The sequence below is a fragment of the Heloderma suspectum genome, chromosome 4, assembly GCF_057233095.1.
Source record: "Heloderma suspectum isolate Gila_16-S chromosome 4, 16-S_ref, whole genome shotgun sequence".
Taxonomy (NCBI): domain Eukaryota; kingdom Metazoa; phylum Chordata; class Lepidosauria; order Squamata; family Helodermatidae; genus Heloderma; species Heloderma suspectum.
In genome coordinates this window covers 172,975,832-172,992,136 of record NC_139461.1, presented here as the reverse complement: position 1 = coordinate 172,992,136, position 16,305 = coordinate 172,975,832, and the positions used below count along the sequence as shown (strand labels likewise).

The 16,305-nt window shown below is 46.5% G+C and overlaps 1 protein-coding gene across 2 annotated transcripts in view; it reads right to left on the bottom strand.

The window, feature by feature from the left end:
- Positions 1–16,305, bottom strand: part of CACNA1E (calcium voltage-gated channel subunit alpha1 E) — a 464,222-nt gene that overhangs the window by 15,518 nt on the left and 432,399 nt on the right. For both annotated transcript variants that reach the window (XM_084851293.1, XM_084851292.1), the window contains 4 exons: positions 14,688–14,794; positions 8,553–8,661; positions 5,022–5,150; positions 1,291–1,471 (listed from right to left, as the gene is read on the bottom strand). In XM_084851293.1, coding sequence (XP_084707419.1) covers positions 1,291–1,471; positions 5,022–5,150; positions 8,553–8,661; positions 14,688–14,794 — 526 coding nt within the window. The remainder of the gene's footprint in view (positions 1–1,290; positions 1,472–5,021; positions 5,151–8,552; positions 8,662–14,687; positions 14,795–16,305) is intronic.

Below are 16,305 nucleotides of genomic sequence, written 5' to 3'. Positions count from 1 at the left end.
AAGTGCCTTGTGTTGAAAAGCCCAATGAAAATACATGAAAAGACAGCTTAGTGGTATAAAACATAATTTGGGGATGTGTTAACCAAATGTTGCAGGCAGCTGGTTGTACACAACTGTTCCAGTCTTTAGTCGTAGTTAGGTGCCATCATAGAATCAAAGGGTTGGAAGGGGCCTACAAGACCATCGAGTCCAACCCCCTACTCAATGCATGAAGCCTGATCCCAGGCGGTTGCCCATCCAAGTACTAACCAGGGCTGACCCTGCTTAGCTTCTGAGATCAGATGAGATCAGGCACATCCAGCCCTCTAAATAGCTGTGGACAGTTGTGCTCGGCGGGGGGGGGGGGGGGCACAGCACTTTAAAAATGTACTCATACAGAAAAGGTATTGTGTTAGCCAGTTTGGGGGAATATCCAGAGTAATTCTGTCAAATTACCTCTGATCCCATCAGCCAGTTTTAAAATTGTGTGCATGCCAAAAGGGGGCACTTTTGCCCAGGAGATATCCAAGGTAAATTATTCATGCTAAGTATCAATAAGTACTCTGTTCCCCCATTGTCAAGTTAGCTTTTTCTCCCCTTAGTCCATGACGGTTCCTAAGAAAGCATTAACACCCCTTACTACATCCTCTACGGACTCAGAAATGCTTTATTTTCCTGGGAGCTATCTAAAAGCGACTCCCCAGTTAAGTAGCCATTTTCTCTGTCTTTGTTATAACATGTTTTGTGTGATGCCAGCTCCCTTGTGGAGGCAGGAATTAGAATGCAAAGAGAAGACTGAGATGAAGAACAGTTATTGCATCAGAATATATCCAAGGGTTGTTGTGGAAAGCAATGGAATCAATTGATCTTTAGAATAGCATGGTGCAAGCTGTTGATTTGTATAGGGTTTTTTTTGTCATGCTGGCTGGGGCATGCTGAGAGTTGCAGGCCTTTTCTCTGTCTAAACATGCATAGGATTGCACCCTTAATGAAAGGAATAAACTGAACATGGCCGGCCCTTCCATGAGGTAGATCTTCCTCTGGCGGCAGATCCCACTACTAGGGAACTGCATGCCGCAGCTGGTGCTCCAGAAAACATTCTCATTGTAGAGGCTAGTCATGAAGGCTGAACAAATGTTCATTTTAATGGGTCGTATTCATTTTCAAATAGAAAGATAATTCTCATGGCCTTTGTTGAGGAAGGAGATGAGAATATGTGACCTCAGTATATTCAACCTCACCTTAAACTTTATTAAAAAGAATATATGATTATTATTACTTTAGCCCCTTCCCCGTGCTACCCTCAGTTACCTGAGTCGGTGTTGAGGCGCCGTGAAGACAGGTGTAGTGCAGAATGGTAGCTGCGACGGCGGGACTTGTAGGTGTTTTCACTGCTCTTTTCCATGGAGAACTCATCTAACCAGGAGGCATTCGTCCGCTTGTCTCGGATAGTAGAAAATGAACGTCTCATGGAGGCTGGATCTGTAACCACCTGGAAATGCATCCCGTGAGGACAGGATGGTTAGAAGTTGGCAAGGGCCTGCTGGTGTACCTATTTCCTATTATCAATCCAAGGTATTTAATGGCACAGAGAGTTACTTGTTTGGGCAAGTGTAAAGACATTGCACCGTAGAGGGGTCTGGAGAAGCATCTTCCACTTAATACAGAGGAGATGTGTTCTTCTGATTAGTACGTTGTTAATAATTTGCTTTGGTTAACTTGAAGCCTGCCCACACTGCCTTGCCCTAGGGTGTGCTGTTGGTAGAATGACAGTAATTGTCTCACTGATATCTTAGGCTTCTTACCCATCTGAATAATAAAGTGGTGGCAGCCCAACCACAGATCAGGGACAGATTAAGACTTAGTTTCCTCTAATTCCTGGCCTAGCTATAGGAAATCCCAGGTCCGATGCATCGGAGTAGAGGATTGAGAACTTTACTGCATCAGCTTGGGTCTACAGTATCTCCTGCTTACTTTAAATAGGCAAGATCCTTAGGTTGTGTTTTAAATCAGCATCACTCTTTTGATGTCAGATTGAAACAGAGAATCTGCCCTTGCAGGCTGAAATGGGTGAATAAGAGAAAGACTATATCAAGTAACAGCAAATTCTGGCCGTGAATTTCAAGCATGCTCTGAAACATTCTGTACTCTCCCTTTGGTGGGAGGGGTTGTCACTGGTAGAGCAAAGCCTTCCAACACTGTCATCTCTGGTGTGGCCTGACTAACATTCACTAAACCACTGACCTGGTTCGCATATAATAGCGGCAAATTGTGTTACTTTCAACACTGTTCGCATGTAACGGCGGCACATGGCAGGTGTGTTCCACAGCCATTATGAATATTCAACCCCCCAATTGGGGGTTGCTACATGATGTCCAAACCTGGATACTATAGGTTAATTGCAGGTTAAACAAGCCACAGATAACCTACACTTAGTAGTTAGGTTGTCTGTGGTTTGCTTAATGCATGATTAACCTATAGTGTCTGCATTCAGCCATCATGGAGCAACCCCAGATTGGGGTTTGAATATTCAAAAAGGCAGCAGAGTGTGCCTGGCATGCACCGCCATTACGTTTGAACGGTGTTGCTTGTTGAAAGCAACACTTAAAAATAAGGCCTGAAGACTGAAGGTCAGAAACGTTTTATACAAGTTTGAAAAGGGGTAGGGGGAATATTCCCCACAAATTTGCAAAATTTCCATTTTGCAAAAATGTCTGGCCTCCTCTTGGATGGTGGTTTCCTCTGATATAGTCAGGAAGGTTGGTTACTAATCGAAATTCTGTCTTGGAACAAAACTGGAATTGGGGTAAGAGTAGTGAATGAAAGAAGGGACAGCCAAGAGGGGAATGGAGTTCCAAAAGGGAGAAGGAAAGAAAAGGTGGGGGCATGGGAGGCAAAGCTAGAAAAGCAAGGACAGGAGAAGCTCCACTCCAGTTATTATAATGGATTAGAATCTCCATTATCCAAACCCCGTTGGTATCCAAATTCATTATATGCCTCCCTGTTAGCATTGCCTAAAATACCTAAGGTCATCTAGACTTCAGATTATCCATCTGTTTTGAATCTATGGTCTACTTTTCAGGGAAATGATAAACCTGTGTCTGGGTATACTACCTCAACCTGAGGTAAGCATTCATGCCTGAATGCTTTCCCGCACACAAAACATTCCTGCACGTAGAAAACTAGCCTTCTCTCTGACATCTAGTTTTATGTGCTAGGCACTTCTTTAGTATGGGGAAACATTCAGTTATATGAGCCCATATCTGCAGTCTGAAGTGGTAGAACCCAGACACAGTTTACCACTTCAGTAAGAACTAGGCCTACATTGTGATTAAGGCATTGTATTTTTATCCACCATTTTATTCCCATAATCTTTGTAAAAAAAATAACCTCACCTACGAGTTTACTCTTTCTTGCTCATAAATTCAGTTCTTTATTTTCTTACCATCAGTCTAATAAATATATTCTTTATTCAATCTTTATTCACTTAGGGCTTTTCTACGTGGGGCATTTAACCCACACCTTTACCAAGTCTTCTGCTTCGAGATTCTTGGTGGGATTAAGATTGGCTCCTTTACACGTGCTTTTTTCTGGAGGCTTTCTTTCTCTGCCTTTCTATAAGTTCCACTACACAACCACTAGGTGGTGCTGTGGTATAGCGGAATTGCCCAAATACAGGAGGATTCTATAACGGCATTTATAAAATGTGCCTCTTAGGAAAAAAAACCTGCGATAATGGTTGCAAAGCACAGGCGAGGCTTTGGAGGATGATGACATCATGTAAAGGACCCACAAACCACCGTCAGTGAGGAATCAGGAGCGCATAGTAAAAGCCTCATGCAGAAAGGCTCTTACTCATCTATTTTGCCTTTTCACTATATCCATTCTCAGCCTACTTTCTGCCCCTATTCCTATTCGTTCCTATCTTTATTTTTTACCTCATGATTTCCTTCCCTTCCCACTGATACCACCCTTCCATCTGGAAACTCATGCCTTAGTGTAAAATACTAGTTTTCCCTTCCATCCTTCTCTCTCCTGCTGTTAATGGAAGCACCACTCTGTTTCTCAAGGTGGGTGCTCTGCGGTATCTGATTTTATGGATTTGGAAATTATTATCCAAGGAGCAACTGGAGAGAAAAACAGAACTCAGCTATCATCTTGCCACCGTTGTCAGGCACAAATTTATCAATAAAATGTCTAAAGGCTACATGTCTTTACTTCCCTCACAGTCTGCTTACACAAGCAATGTGGGGATGACACAACAGACATTAACTAGACCTTGTAATCAAGCCCCTTCAGTGTTGGGACAATTGAATAGTGAGGGTATAAGTGCTGCAACGTAGCCTAGGCTTATGATTACAAACCTTGGAACAGCCTATATCTCTCTGTTAATCAGAACTGATTGCGAGACAGACAGACAGAAAAAACCTGCTCAACACACAAAGAGATGGAGTATGGCCAAGACTAATCAGGACAGGATGCTTGGCAGCAGGCATGTAAACAAGTGTCTTAGGACAATGGGAAAAGACTTGAAAGAGAAGGTGGCTAATGTCAAGAAAAAGAAATACTTTCCAGGTGGGAGAAGAATTCTTCCAAACTGTTCGCATTCTTGCTGCTACCAGCAACAGTCGTGGTTGAAGCAGGGTAGAAAGATGATTCCCCCAAAGCTCTGTTCCTCAGTTTCACTGCAGTCTTGGAAGAAGGTTGATGGAGTGATTAGGGTGGTAGCTGGGCTATACTGAGGTTTGGTTACCTGCTTTGTCTCACTGTGGCCTTGAACAAGCTACTAATTCTGTGTTCCAGCTCTCCATCTGTAAAATGGGGGGATTAGACTTTTCCCTCTCTCGCCGGGGCACTGTGTTCAGACTCTTTGGCACTACTAGGACTGATGGAGTGAATTATAGCCAATTGAAATGGTATCAGTGAGAGATTTTAAGACTATTTACTGCTTAAGCTAAGCAACAACCTCCTGCAGGAAAGGATCACATATCTCATGTAATGTTATATTCCTGTTGTGCAGTCATTGTTTCACTTGGTTTTACCTGGGGATCCACAGTCAGGCGTGGCATGGAAGAGGCCCTCCCAGATACAGCTCGTTCCTGAGTATCCACCGGGAGGTAGCTGCCACAGTTAGAGGGTTGCACTCTTTTAAACTCTCTAACCTCTGGCTCCTGGAAATAAACACATAGCCAAGCTCATGGGATTTTGTTTGATTACATAACTTGCCATCTTCTGACAGTGTCTTTTTCACCAGTGTGTTAGGACTGGCTTTAGAATAGGGGTATGCATAAAACATAGGGAATGCTTTATGCTGGTGAGAGAGACAGCCTGTAATCCTGTGGACTCACACATCCAAGGAAATGTGCTAAGGACTGTTATAAATTCAACAGGAGCTGCAGTTTTATTGAAAACAGGTGCATTGATTTCAATCTAGCTAAGCATGGAAATTCAGCCCAGTTTCTTTTTCCAGATGCTTCTTACAGTCAGGTATAAGCTTGGCTTCAACTTAATTACAGTCAAGCTGCATCACCGGGCTGTATGTCTGTGCCTTTTTGCTTTATATCCGGCTACATCCTCAAATATCTGCTTTGGCAGAAATGCTCTTGATGCTCATGCACTTTCTGGACTTAGTTGTTTGATTTTTATAGCTTGATGTATGTGTGTGTATCTATCCAATCAATCAGTAAAGGCTTTTCCAGACATTCACAAAGTGATAGATTTCTATGTTTTTGTGCAATGTCCATTTTCATTGTTTTTCTTTTGTTATGGACAATGGTGACAAAGGTTTTTTATTTATTTTTTTGGCCAGGGGCAAGTAACAGTGTGCCACCAGCAGGAGTGACATCACAAAAGCAGAGTCTGTCAAAAAGTTGTTTGCAGTTTCTCTTTTCAGGCGGAAGTGTAGAATAATACGAGGAAGCACACGGTATGTGTGTGTGTGTGATACAAAATTTATGGATATAGTGTTACACTCTGAGAAGCACACAGAGCGGACTGGAAATGAACACTTATAAAGCACTGCAGTGCAACAAGTGTCAGGGTGGTGCACAGATGTGCACACACAGGCACACACAACCATATACACACAGACACTACTGCTGCCGACTGGAAAGGTAGGCGCAGGCATGGGTCAGAGGCATATGTTCACATTTGTGTGATGCGATTCAACAGCTCAGTTCTGGACCACGGCACTGAAGACAGGATGAACACAAACCCAGAAGCATCAGATACCCTCACTGTTGTTCAGCCCTGGTAAACCACCTGATGAAATGACTACATGTAATGAGAGGAAACCAACCTGTGGAAAGACCATCATCATCAATAGCTCTAATAAATGGTGGATCACATTTTTCAGCTGGCTTAAGTCAGAAGTGACTGCAGTGGCATTTCTAAAGTTGACAGAATCCTGAGGGTCTGGCTTGTCTGTTAATAGGCAGTAGTTTGTGTACATTTCACCTTTCCAAACGTTTACAAAATATGCCTTGTCATAACTCAAATGATTTACAATCGCAATGGTGCAATTCAACCTTCCAGCAGTGCTTATCCATCCATTAATTCTCTAGCTATTAGAATAATCACTAACCATTCATTTCTTACTAAAGGTTAAAAGCCCCTAGTGTCTCCACAGGCCGAGGGCTCTAAATAAATTGCATGTCTAGAAAGCAACAGTGAAAAATCTAATGAGGAGAAGGAGTTAATAGAGAGTTGTGTAATATGAAACATACTTTCACATTTTTTTTCTTTCATAGAATCATAGAATAGTAGGGTTGGAAGGGGCCTATAAGACCATTGAGTCCAACTCCTTGCTCAGTGCAAGAATCCAAGTCAAAGCTTCTCTGACAGGTGGCTGTCAGCCTCGTCTTGAATGCCTCCAGGGGCATCGAGCTGGGGCAGCAACTTGGAGAGAGGTATTTATGATGTAACCCAAAAACTCAACCACTTTCAACTTTACTTTGATTCCCTAATACAGGGGCAGGCAACCCATAGCCCTCCAGATGTCTTGGCATACAACTCCCATCAGCCCTACTCAGCATAACCAATGGTGAGGAATTATAGGAGTCATAGGCCAAAACGTCTGGATGGGTACAAGTTGCCCACCCCTGCCCTAATATAAAAGGGTGCCCCTGAAGCCGCTGCTGTATATGAAAAACAACAACAGAGGAATGTTGATTGTATGTAACCAGAGGATGCGATTTTAGATTTGGATATGAGGAGGACGGCAACATCCAGTGTGCGGCCCACAGGCCAGGTCTTGAATACATTTTAAGGCTAAACTGAGGACAAAGCAATCTCGTGAGGAACATTTGCTGTCACTTTTTTATGCCCCATGGTAACAGCATTATTATGATGCCACATGCAGCCCTTATTCCCCTCAGGAAAGGACGAGAGGCCCTGCTACCAGAAATCTCTTCTCTAGGTGGGAATGGGGAAGGCAGCAAATTGTGACTGTAGGGTGTGCTGGTGGTGCTGGAAGTCAGCAGGACCACGAGGCAAACCTGGAAGCAGCAGCCAGGATCCCACTGCAGGCCTATCAGGGCCGTAGAGCTATAATATTAGCACCTCTGATAAGTCCCAGCAGAACAGATGAGGACTGGACATTTCCAGGATTAATCCAGGTAGACATTTAAGTCTTGTCTGGGCTTCAAGAAAGTTCCCTGATCTGCTGTCTTCTATGCTCCAGCTTCTTCTTAAAGAACCTTCCCAGTATTCATTCCTGATCCAGATCCAGTACTCTGTAGTCTAATCTCCTTCAGCTCAATTTTTCCCAATTACCCCATTATAGCCAGGAATGGCTGTTCATGTCCCAACAGTCATAAAAGGAGTTGGGCAACATTTCCCGCTCCCCGTCCTAATTAAAATGACACTCTTGCATGTAACTAGCTATGAGAAAGGTCAGGGTATGATCAATACTTCCACCATTTTCAGAACCATGAGTGTGGCAGCACTCAAATTATTATTATATTATTACTAATACATTTACTAACAAACTGAACATTAGTTAATACCAAGAAAGCTAGCAAGTCCAGATTACATCATCAGATGCCAGAGGTATTTGTGGGAGTGCCCTCCTGTCAGTAAAAGCACTTACTTTACCACTTTACCAAAGTGGTAATGTAAGTGCTGTTACTGGGATTTTATGGATGTTCTAGGATTTTATGGCTGTATAAGTGCCCAAGCACTTATGGGAGTAGAAAAGTGACTTCTAAAAGTTATAAAGAAAGAAATAGGAGGGAAGCAATCCTGGCCCAGTGTCTTTTGGAGAGAATGGCAGGAAATGCACGTGCCTCACTGCCAAGGACAGAACTTTAGGCTTCCTAAAATATAGATACAGAAGGTAGGATTAGTAAAATAGTTTATACAGGCAGCATATTAGAGATATTTTTAGATATGGTAAGCATGTACTAATTGATTTATTAACAATAACAGCAACAACTGTCCTTGAAATCTAAAGGGCTTTCCAACAGGAAATGCAGACTATACAAATAATGCCAGGATTCCACTTGAAATATCTTCTGAATGCAGTGCAAAACAGGACAGTAAAAGAGCCATTCATAAATAGTGCAATGACTTACCAGAGACTGCTGCTCTTGGTATTCCCCATGGGTTGGATCCATGCAAGCCAACTGGAATATCTCTTGAGGAGAGAGTGGACTCAAGGAGGGGAACCCGCTCCGGCCGCTTCTGTAAAGACAGTCCAACTTCAAATGAAAGGAGAACACACATCTCCATGGTGTAGCATCTGCTGATTATTTCTCCGACTCCCTCAAAAAAATAAATTGTGATCCTGTTTCACTAAAAACCATGCTTTGTAATGGGTGAGTTCACACAACACAACAATCCACCCTGGTGAACAAGCTACCCAGTGTGGGTTGTTTGCAGAACAACCCATAGTGAGCCCAGCAGATGATTGGGCTTACCATGGGTTGTTCTCCCACTCTTCCCCCCAGGTCGTCTAGCTGGCTCTGGCACATATCACAGGGGACTTGGTGACAGAACCCACCTTGTCTGCCTGTTTCATTCCCATTCCCACTCCAATTGCCACCCCATTTGCATTCCACAGCTTTTTTTTATGCTTTCAGGCCCCAACATTTGTGCAAATGGGGTCGGAATAACATTTCGGCCTTGGGAATTTGTGCAGATGTCTTTGTTTTTAAAATTATATATAATATTATTTCTTGCGGTTTTGCAATTGTGCATGTGCACACTTGTGGCTAGGGATGTGTGAACCTACCACCATCTGGGTTCTCCAGGCACCGGACCAGCCCCTGCCCCCACTCGCTGGTCCCCAGACTGCGCTTGAGCCCCTCCTGCGCTTGGCAAGCAGCCCACACTCATCCCGGCAGCCTCATTGAGCTCTGCAGTCGCCATTTTTTGAAAAATAAAATGACAATCGCAAAAATGCACATTTTTGCACATATGCAAATATGCACATTTTTGTGATTGCCATTTTATTTTTTGAAAAATGGAGACTGCAGAGCTTGGTGAAGCTGCTGGGGTGAGTGTGGGCCTCTCACCGAGCGCAGACAGGGGGCAAGCAGGGGCAGTGGCTCAGCGAGTGGGGCTCGGGGGTGTGGGCAGGGGGGGGGTTCTGCCGGATTCCCCAATGAAATCGGGTGCCCACGCCATCCCTACTTGTGACTATCAAAAATACATAGGCTTGCCTTGTCCATTGCCTTGTACGTTTCATCTGTCAACAGGAATGAACTGCAGCAGGAAACATGCAAGGCAACTGACAAAATGAGACTGCATATAGGCTGATTTGACAGCTGTTGACAGTTGGGGAGAAGGGGACAAGGTCGCTCCTTTAGCGAGGTGATCCCCAGGGTTTCAAGTGTTGCACTGACACTTGGGGGTGTCCTGCTGCCATTCCACACTTCCCTGAAGCTCCTGCAAGTCCTTTTAGCAGGGAGCTACACTCCACCCCCTTTTCGCAGCTCCAGTTACTGTGAATGGGAGCTACGAAAAGGGAGTGGAGTGTAGATCTCTGTTACTGATGCAGCGGCGAGGTTGCTTGAGACGACATGACAACCCACCGTGGCTTGTTCCACGTAACAACCCACAGTGGGTTGTCATGTTGTGTGGGAAAACTATTCTTAAGCAGATCTAATTTGGAGGCCACTACCATCAGAAGCAAACGTTCCATATATTTGACATAGTGCCTTTGTGGAAGTACCTGCCTGGTGGAATTCTCTTCAGAGGGAAGCCTGCCAGTTCCATGCCACTGGCTCTTTTAGGAAGGCAATTATTAGCACACCTTCCTGTGCCAGGCCCCTTGAATGTTATGCTGCTGTATGCTACCTTCTTTATTCTACGTTCTGCTGCTATTGTTATGCTGCTCACCATAGGATTACAACACAAGGGGTATAGTTCAGCCAGAGTTGGGCACACTTAAATCCTATTTATTTCAAGGGGGAGGTCAGGCACATGCTTAACTCTGGCCCACTGGACTCAATGGGAATTATAATTGTTTAACTTTGCCTGGATCGTGCAGAAGGCTTGAGACTTTAATTTGCCTAGGTCGGCAGAAGAACCACCATTCCCCAAAGCCCCTTGGGGCTGGCCCTGCTAATACGCTTTTTCCTTCAATGGTATCCCCACAGATAAAAATGTCCAAGTAACTGCAGTGCTTGTGTAACATGTGCTGTTGGTTGACAGGCCAGAACTGGTTCATCAAGGACTGAAGCAGAGGAAACCTTTCCACAGTGTGCCTGAAACCTATGCTAAGCGGAAGTTTTGTACATGTAGGAGGTTCTTTGGGTGATATTTTTATTCTGAGTTATTGCTAGACTACATTTTGAATTTGAAAAATGCTATCAGCATTTTTTCCTATTCAGACTTGGACTGGCAGAGAGAGAGAGAGAGAGAGAGAAACTCTGGGGGAGAAATGGAGGAAATGGAGCAAAAAGCAGTCTGTGACCTCCTGATTATGTCTCCCTCCCTCAACCTCACCTTTATAGTTAGGATTTTCAGTTCTGCATTCCCTGTGTGACGTTTGGGGACATGCTGGGTCCCTCAGTAGAGTTAAACACCTTTTGATGGCACCAGTCAATGTTTGCCCCCATTCCCTATTCTAATTACGGAGACGTATTACGGAGACCTGGCTGGCCGAAGCTGCTGCTCCAACCCTTGCGGCCATGTGTCCAGTTGGATTTTCGTATGCACAGCAGCCGAGGGCTGGGGATCGGGGAGGGGGAGTGGCTGTTATCTACCCAGAGTCCTAGGTCTTCACCAGACCCCCTCTCCAGGAGACCAAGGTTGCTGAGTGCATGTACTGGAGGTTGGGCCCGAAGGGCAGTCTGGGGATTCTGCTCGTGTACCGTCCACCCCGCTGCACGACTGACTCCCTGGCCGAGGTGCTTGAGGTGGTCTCTGATGTGCGTGTGCAGTCCCCTAACTTACTGGTGTTGGGGGACTTCAACGTACATTCGGAGGCCATCCTCACAGGAGCACCTCGGGACTTCATGGAGACCATGGCCTCCTGGGAGCTGCACCATATTCTAACTGGGTCCACCCATGTAGCCGGTCATGCACTAGACCTTGTGTTTGTTTCTGGAGAAGCGGGGAGTGATCTGGAAGTCGGCGATATATCCACCACCCCCTTGTCATGGTCAGATCATTATCTGGTGACGTTAGACTTCTCGGTTCCACAACCCCTCTGCAGGGGTGGAGGACCCATTAAAATGGTCCGCCCCAGGCGTCTTATGGATCCGAATGGATTCCTGAACGCACTTGGGGATTCTCTGGAGCACGCCAACGGCCACTCGGTCGAGACCCTGGTGGGTGGCTGGAATGCCGCAATCACTGGGGCATTAGATCGGGTGGTAGGGATGGGGGAGAATTTCTCCCCGAAACTTCGGGGGGCCGAGTGCCAACGTGTTCGGCCCCCCGAAGTAGTTTTGGGAAAAATTCCCCGCACCCCCCCCACCCCCGCACCCCCCCCGGGACGGGACTTACCTTTCCCGAATGTCCCTCCCGGCGGCGGGTCCCGGCGGCGGTTCATCAGGTCTTCGACAGGGGCAGAGGCGGCAGCCGGTCTTTCGACTGGCTGCCGCCGCCGCCATTCCAATAAAAGTAAAAAAAAAAAAACGCCCCCGTGATAGGCTACGTGACGATTAACGTAGCCTATCATGGCTGACTTTGCAGATCTAGCCGTGATAGGCTACGGGGGCGTTTTTTAAAAAAAACTTTTTATTTCGCGGGCGAGGCGAGGCGCCTCCTCCCCGGCCTGAATTTCGGCCGGGCGAGGCGGGAAGCCTCCCCCCTGGCCTGAATTTTGGCCGGGCGAAGCGGGAAGCCTCCCCCCCCCGGCCTGAACTTCGGGGGGAGCAGCGAAGCGCCTCCCCCCCACCACGAAGCAAGCTGCGAGACCAGGTAAGTGGCTTTCGTGCACCCCTATCGGGTGGCTCCGAAACACCCTCTCCCCCTGAACAGGGCTCGGACTGCACCATCGTTCAATCCGCAGTTATGAGCTCTGAAACAGGAGGTGAGACGGCTAGAGCGCCAGTGGCAGAAGTCTCACTCCGAAGATGATCAGACATGGGCTAGAGCTGTATCTTCAGCCTATCACATGGCGGTAAAGGCAGCAAAAAAGGAATATTATGCTGCCTCTATCGCGTCTGCAGAGTGCTGTCCCAGGAGGCTGTTCCAAGTGGTCCGGAGCCTGGTCGGTCCTGTGGCTCTGGAGCCACTGGAGCATTCTAAGGCCTCCTGTGAGGCTTTGGCAAGGCACTTTGCAGATAAAATTGATGGGATAAGGAGTGTTATTCCGCACGCTGTGGATACAGTTAGTGAGCAAGAGCCGGCCTGTGGCAAACTGGTTTTGTGGGATCAGTTCCAGCTTCTTCCTTCTGATGAAGTGGACAAGGTGCTTTCAACTGTAAGGCCGACCACCTGTTTACTTGATCCTTGCCCATCTTGGCTCATTATGGGCTGCAGAGAGAGACTGGGTGAGGGGATCAGGGCGGTGGTGAACGCCTCCCTTGGGGAGGGAGTGATGCCATCAGCCCTCAAGGAGGCAGTGATAAGACCGCTCTTAAAGAAACCCTCCTTGGATCCCCAAGTTCTGAACAACTTTCACCTAGTCTCAAATCTGCCATTTTTGGGCAAGGTGATTGAGTGGGTGGTGGCAATGCAGTTGAAGGCACACTTGGAAGAAACCGATTATCTAGACCCATTTCAGTCGGGCTTCAGGCTTGGGCATGGGACAGAAATGGCCTTGGTCACCTTGGTGGATGATATGAGGAGGGCTCTGGATAGGGATGAATGCTCCTTCCTTGTTCTCCTCGATCTCTCAGCAGCTTTTGATACAGTTGACCACAGTATCCTCCTGGACCACCTGGAGGGGTTGGGCATTGGAGACATCGTATTGTGGGTGGTTCCGGTCCTTCCTCTCTGGCAGGTACCAGAGGGTAGCACTGGGAGAGGAGGTTTTGGACCCGTGGCCACTCACTTGTGGGGTGCCACAGGGTTCCATCCTCTCCCCGATGCTATTAACATCTATGTGAAGCTGCTGGGGGCTATCATCAGGAGGTTTGGGGTGCAGTGTCATCAGTATGCGGATGACACGCAGCTCTACCTCTCGTTCAGATCTTCACCAAGGTTGGCTGTAGAATCCCTGTCCAAATGTCTGGAGATGGCGAGTGGCTGGATGGGGAGGAATAAGCTGAAGCTGAACCCTGACAAGACCGAGGTACTTTTGGTGGGAGACAAGAGGAGGCTGGGGGAAGTTGACCTGGTGTTGAATGGGGTACGGCTACCCTTGAAAGACCAGGTCTGCAGCCTGGGGGTCATTTTGGACTCCCAGCTGTCCATGGAGGCTCAGGTGTCAGCTGTGAGCCAGAGAGCGCTGTATCAGCTCCATCTGATACGGTGGCTGCACCCCTTCCTTCCTGACCATCTGCTCCCATCGGTAGTACATGCCCTGGTCTCCTCTCGTTTAGACTACTGTAATGAGCTCTATGTGGGGTTACACTTGAAGACGGTTCGGAAGCTGCAGCTGGTACAGAACGCAGCAGCTCGCCTGATTAAAGGCAGCCGCCGGCAAGATCACATCACTCCAGTGCTGAAGGAGTTGCACTGGTTACCAGTTGTTTTCCGGGCCAAATTCAAGGTGTTGATTTTGACCTTTAAAACCCGATATGGTTCCGGCCCAGCCTATCTTACGGAGCGCCTCCAGCAACACCAGACAGGCCGCTTAACAAGATCAGCCTCGGATGGCCTTCTCTCTGTTCCATCAGCCAGGACAGCTAGACTGGTGGGGACGAGGGAGAGGGCCTTTTCTGTGGTAGCCCCCACTCTGTGGAACTCCCTCCCTAAGGAACTCCGTCATGCCCCCTCTTTAATGAGCTTCCGCCGTGCATTAAAAATGTGGTTGTTCAGGCAGGCATTTGGGGTGGGTTAGGGTATTTTAGAAAATGTTTTTATTGTAGAATTTTATTGTTTTAAACCGTTTTATTATATGTTGTACATTGCCCAGAATGGCTGGGTGACCAGCCAGATGGGCGATTAATAAATTTAATAAATAAATAAAAATAAATAAATATATAATGCACTTGCCTGGTTATTATCAAGACTTTTGGACCTCGTCCAGATCCTGTTCCTATTTGTTGGTTCTTGCTACTCTGCCTTTGCATTTTAAGTACCATTCAAAGAACAAGACAGCTGCATGCCAATGTGGACATGTTGCTTATTCAAACATTGACACTTACAGTCCTGAAAGTGTATCTTGCTGGAGGTAAGGCAAAGCTTTGGCATTGGAAATGATCTCCTGAGGAAGAGAGGACGGCTCCATGCGCTGGAACATTGGGGCATTTTTCTGAATTAAAACAAGAGAAACGGACCCAGTTCAAGGTACAGTCTAGTAAAACAATGACTTTATGTGCATCAAGGGCCAAACTAGATGTGATAGCGGAAGCCCTGCAGGTTTATTCATCTGTCTGCTCTATTCACGTATACAGCAGGTTGTGCGTGTGTGTATTTTACAACTACAGCTGGTATGTAGGTGAGAGGACCCGAACCTTTCCCCTCCTCTGCCTCAGTTTCCCCACCGTGTCGCTGCAGGTACTCCCCCCTCCCTGCAACCAAATGCCCTATCAAAGTTGAGGTGAAGGGAAAAATACCTGCCAGGCTAGGCTCCCCTCACCTGCATGTACCTTTTGAGGTCAACACTAGACCCCCTCCATTTCATACATGCAAAGGGCAGACTCATGAACGAAAAACATCTAATCACGCCTAGTTTGGCCCTGGGTGAACTATGTTGACATGGTACAGGGGAAAGAAAAACAGCAACAGCAACTCTAGAGCCTGGGGAAAAGTTCCTTCCTGTGGTGATAATTTAGGGCTGATCCCCACTCATTTTGTTATGCATGAAGGCAACACAGGCAGGCAATTTCAGTGGATTTAAGCAGTCCTTGTGAATCCAATACAGATCAAGAGTATGGTTTCCCGCATCCATACTGAACTTGCTTTTTGACTATTTTCTCATGATATAGTGAGGGACACCCACTAGACACCCATTTTTTAAGGTCGGTTGGTATCAATGTTGCCATATGAGAGACTGTGGTAGAAGAGAAAGGTTCAAAAGCACATGACACAGTTTACTGCTGAAGCTAAACAGGGCTAGCCCTGTAACATGGCACAGGGAGGGGTAAGCTCTATCCAGACAAGTAGCGCATAGTTAAACTATGGAATTCGCTACCACAGGATGTAGTGATGGCCACCAATTTGGATGGCTTTAAAAGAGGGTTGGAAAATTCCTGGAGGAAAAGGCTATCAATGGCTACTAGTCTTGATTACTGTGTGCTATTTATTTATTTATTTATTGCATTTATACCCCGCCTTTTTTCCTCTTGCAAGGAACCCAAGGCGTCTTACATTCTCCTCCTCCTCTCCATTTTATCCTCACAACAACAACCCTGTGAGGTGGGTTGGGCTGAGAATCTGTGACTGGCCCAAAGTCACCCAGTGAGTTTCCATGGCCGAGTGGGGACTAGAACCCGGATCTCCCAGCTCCTAGTCCAACAGTGAGCCTATGTACATCAGTTGCTGGGGAACATGGGTGGGAGGGTGCTGTTACGCTTGTGCGTTCCTGCTTGTGGGTTCCTGGTTGACAGCTGGTTCGCCACTGTGTGAACAGAATGCTGGACTAGATGGACCCTTGATCTGATCCAGCATGGCTCTCCTTATGTTCTTATGTATGTTCTAAGTAGCCCCACTCCCATCATATACACACATATTGCTAGACACCTGTTGTTGCCTAAAGGAAAGGTGCTTCTCACATACAAATAATTCCTGATCTAGTACCAGCAATTACAATAAGGCTGCAGT